The sequence below is a fragment of the Nylanderia fulva genome, unplaced genomic scaffold (genome assembly GCF_048542155.1).
Source record: "Nylanderia fulva isolate GAGA-0341 unplaced genomic scaffold, ASM4854215v1 Scaffold105, whole genome shotgun sequence".
NCBI classification, from domain to species: Eukaryota; Metazoa; Arthropoda; class Insecta; order Hymenoptera; family Formicidae; genus Nylanderia; species Nylanderia fulva.
The window spans coordinates 34,684-39,463 of NW_028189248.1; the positions used below are offsets into that span (position 1 = coordinate 34,684).

Below are 4,780 nucleotides of genomic sequence, written 5' to 3' on the forward strand. Positions count from 1 at the left end.
ATACACGCTGGCTTAAAGGCGTTTATTTACCAACATTAATATATATAACAGAGAAAAGTATAGAATCGAAAGGATCTGAATAGCTCAGTTGGAAGAGCAGTCGCCCGGCAAGCGAAAGGTCTCGGGTTCGATTCCCGATTCTGCGACTTTCGGATCTATATTTTTCTCTTGCACTTTATTTCTTTAGGGGGAATAGGGGATACATGGAATTAAAAATCTCTTGTAGAGATTATTCCAATTTTATATCTTGGCCGTGTCCAAGTAAAAATTTGGTGCCTTGTGCACAGGTATTTAATTCTAACGAAAAAATTTAGTTTCGTTTAGAATAACGCACTGTCATCCGCGATTTGGCTCTTATTGCCTATCTTATATATGTTAAATTTATATTTATATATTACAGAGCCTAGTTAAACTCTTAATTTATACACGCTGGCTTAAAGGCGTTTATTTACCAACATTAATATATATAACAGAGAAAAGTATAGAATCGAAAGGATCTGAATAGCTCAGTTGGAAGAGCAGTCGCCCGGCAAGCGAAAGGTCTCGGGTTCGATTCCCGATTCTGCGACTTTCGGATCTATATTTTTCTCTCGCACTTTATTTCTTTAGGGGGAATAGGGGATACATGGAATTAAAAATCTCTTGTAGAGATTATTCCAATTTTATATCTTGGCCGTGTCCAAGTAAAAATTTGGTGCCTTGTGCACAGGTATTTAATTCTAACGAAAAAATTTAGTTTCGTTTATAATAACGCACTGTCATCCGCGATTTGGCTCTTATTGCCTATCTTATATATGTTAAATTTATATTTATATATTACAGAGCCTAGTTAAACTCTTAATTTATACACGCTGGCTTAAAGGCGTTTATTTACCAACATTAATATATATAACAGAGAAAAGTATAGAATCGAAAGGATCTGAATAGCTCAGTTGGAAGAGCAGTCGCCCGGCAAGCGAAAGGTCTCGGGTTCGATTCCCGATTCTGCGACTTTCGGATCTATATTTTTCTCTCGCACTTTATTTCTTTAGGGGGAATAGGGGATACATGGAATTAAAAATCTCTTGTAGAGATTATTCCAATTTTATATCTTGGCCGTGTCCAAGTAAAAATTTGGTGCCTTGTGCACAGGTATTTAATTCTAACGAAAAAATTTAGTTTCGTTTAGAATAACGCACTGTCATCCGCGATTTGGCTCTTATTGCCTATCTTATATATGTTAAATTTATATTTATAAAAAAAGTAACATTTTATAAAGATTGCAAGCTTTGAAACTCTTTCTTTGGATTTAAATTTTGTTCATTTTTATCAAAGTTGTTTAAATTTTGCTTATTTTTAAAGAAAAATTAAGAGAACTTAATTTTTATAAACAGTATAAATTCACTACATCATGATTGGAATGTCATTAACATTATAATGATATTCAAATGCAAAATAACAATAGATTAATATTAATGTTCATGTACAAAGTACACTACGAAATATTTATAAAATCAACAAAGTGACTATAGAAATGACAAAATCGATCTAACTTTAATAAGTATCAGAAGTGAGCATAGTTATTGACGTTTGTAGTTATGATAAAAGAAATTTATAATTATTTATTTGTAGAGCTCTCTGGTAAGTGATTTTATCTTTTTAACAAAATAATGCGTGCATTTTTTAAGATGTAAAGAAATTTATTAATTATATGGTTATAAATTTGAACTAACAACACTGGCTTCAATTTAGAGTTGTTAATATATGTTTATTTTAACGTTTCGACCATACGGGTTGTGGTCCTTATCAAAAATACAATTGTGATATTCTAAAAAAAACCGATATTGTTACATCAGCCACGCTAATTTTAACAGTTCCTGTCTCAGTGAATGCCACAAATCTGAATCACTTTGCTTTATTGTATTACGTTCAATTTGTCTCCAATTTTTCCCATTTTCAAACAACTTTTCCAAATAATTTTGTAGAAGTTGTTCAAAAACCTCGGGTAGAAGATCAGGTTTTTGTGATTGCGAACCGTAATGACAATCTGTTCCTGACTTTCTTTTACATTTTTGTCGTTCATCAATTTTCCGAGATTCTCTAGTTCTTGCAACTTTAATTTGTCGTCGCTTTTCCAGAATCTCGACAGTAGGAGGAACATTTTTATCCATGCTTTTATGCATTTCCGTAAGACCTTGTTTCGAATTATATTGCAAAACTGCCTCCGCAACTCTAGCATTGTAAGAGCCTCGGTTACTAAAATTAATGCGCTTACCAGCAATTTTTTTGCAGATTATCGAATTGAACGACTCTACAGGATTGTTGGTGTATTTGTACAACAAACCGTCGGAATAAGCGCTTAAATATATGATAGCCTTCTCTACTCTTTGGTAAAGATCGTCTAATTTGAGAAACGGTACATAATTTTTCTTTGTTTCATCAAGGTCACATACGACCGCATTTCTTACATCGTTTATGTTCACCAAATATATGACTAGGAATGTTTAATATATCTTTTTGTAATTCTCTAGCTTTATCATGGTGAGGTTGCTCTTGTTTATTTCGTAAATCAATTGCTTCTATCACTTCTGTTCGTATGTTCATAATGTTGTTCTTTACAACATTTCGTAGCTGGATAAAACCGCGCTTTCTATGCATTTTTGGCTGAGTTGTCCCTGCTACCGCCTGCAGCTTTTTGCATAGATTGCAAAGCAAATGATTGGTGCATTCTATTTTTTTCACGGTCACCATTTGTTCCCGATATGGTCTGCTATCAATGACGACCTGATAGACGCTGCTATCGCCATCGTCAATAACTGTTCTAAAAATTAATCCATGCATTTCCAGGCTACTTTTAAAGCCTTCTGCAATGGCGTCGCTCTTCATACTTGTGGAGCTTGCGTTACGATCGAAATTTCTATAGCATTTATGGTTTTTTGGTTCGATTCCGTTTCGTTCCGCTACATCGTATATCGTGCAATATTTATTGCGGATACCGATAAAAAGAACTTTTTTCGTGTGGTAACCAATTAAAGTACCAACACCGGAAAGAGAATCGTAGGCGTGGCCGTACGATCTTTTACTCCAACTATCATCAGCTATTACAGTTATGTACGGAATACCGTTTATAACATCGTTCCTTTCGAGAGCCAGTTGCTTTTCAGTTTGGCCAGCCATTTTCATATTTTCCATGACTGTTTTCTCAAACTCGTCTACTAACATATCTCGATTTTGATTATAACTTTTATCGGACATACATTGAATATTCATAGCTGCACACAGCTCTTCTAATTGGGCATGGCCAATTCCCACTGTAATAGTTTCTATTGCAGCAGCCATATCAATGCTTAATATTTTCGGATCTTTGGGTTCTGACCAGAATTCGGCTTCAGTATTGCACATTTGGCATTTGAAAGTAAAATGCGTCTTAAACTTTTCGGTTTTAGTTTTTATGAGTTTCCAATTTTTAAATTGGCACTCTATTCCTTTCATATGATTATTGAATACTCTCTGGAGTTCTTTCCATACATGAGAAAAGTCGACAATGCGACGGCCTTCAGGCAAGCGTTCCTGGATACGATTTATATCCAGAGGGCCATTCTCGATAACAAAATAATCATCTTCGCAAAGTTCGATATCTTTATTACAAATATCTGTTTCAGAAATTGACTTTAGGCATTGCACTTTTTGAGTACTAACTTTAGAATCTATTGTATCGAAATTCAATTCCACCGATTTTTGAAAATCGATGGATTCATTGCTAGTATTCTTATATGTGCTATTCCTAGAGTCATTTTTCTCTTGGCCTTCGGTTTTAGTTTTTAAGACTTTCCAATTAATTTAAATTGGCACTCTATTTCTTTCATATGATTATTGAATGAACTCTGAAGTTCATTCCACATATGAGAAGAGTCGACAATGCGACGCCCTTGAGGCATGCTTTCCTGGATATTATTTATATCCAGAGGGCTATTTTCGATAACAAAATGATTGTTATCTTTGCAAAGTTCGACATTTTTACTACCCGTACCTGTATTTGAATTTGACTCCCAGCATTGCATCGCTGGTACTAACGATTGGATACTAACTTTTCAATCCATTGTATCAGATAGCAATTCTGCCGATTTCTGATTATCGATGGATTCATTGTTAATATCCTTAAATGTGCTATACCTGGAGTCATTTTCCTCTTGTCTCTCTTTCTTCAGCATCCGTCGCCTGCAAAAAAAAATAATGTTAAAATATTGTTAAAAAAATTAAATGTATCAGTTATTATATAATTATCAAAAGATTTTTGTGAAAAATAAATGCAGTCTCTTGTTTATAAATCTATATCTTATTCAAACTATATTATATTATACAATAAAGTTTCAATATAAATGTTTTATTTTTATACTAAGCAGAGGATACATAAACCGTATCTGATGTAAAGAAGCAGTTTACGAATAAATAAGTCTGGCATAAAATATCTTCCAGAACGCACATGCAAATCGTTCTGGGAGAAGATATTTTAAAAGCAACTAACAGACGAATAAATCGTCTCTGATATAAAATATCTTTTTTTAATAACCAGAACGCACATGCAATTTGTTCTGGGAGAAGATATTTTTAAAGCAACTAACAGACGAATAAATCGTCTCTGATATAAAATATCTTTTTTTAATAACCAGAACGCACATGCAATTTGTTCTGGGAGAAGATATTTTTAAAGCAACTAACAGACGAATAAATCGTCTCTGATATAAAATATCTTTTTTTAATAACCAGAACGCGCACATGCAAATCGTTCTGGGAAAAGATA

At 33.6% G+C, this 4,780-nt stretch overlaps 1 protein-coding gene across 1 annotated transcript; it reads right to left on the minus strand.

The window, feature by feature from the left end:
- Nucleotides 1-1,894: 1,894 nt before the first annotated feature.
- LOC146725072 (uncharacterized) lies at nucleotides 1,895-4,162 on the minus strand. Its single transcript, XM_085484676.1, is given in 4 exon segments — nucleotides 1,895-2,237; nucleotides 2,239-2,427; nucleotides 2,429-3,806; nucleotides 4,153-4,162. Coding segments are annotated over 4 exon segments (1,920 nt in total).
- Between the last annotated feature and the right edge of the window lie 618 nt (nucleotides 4,163-4,780).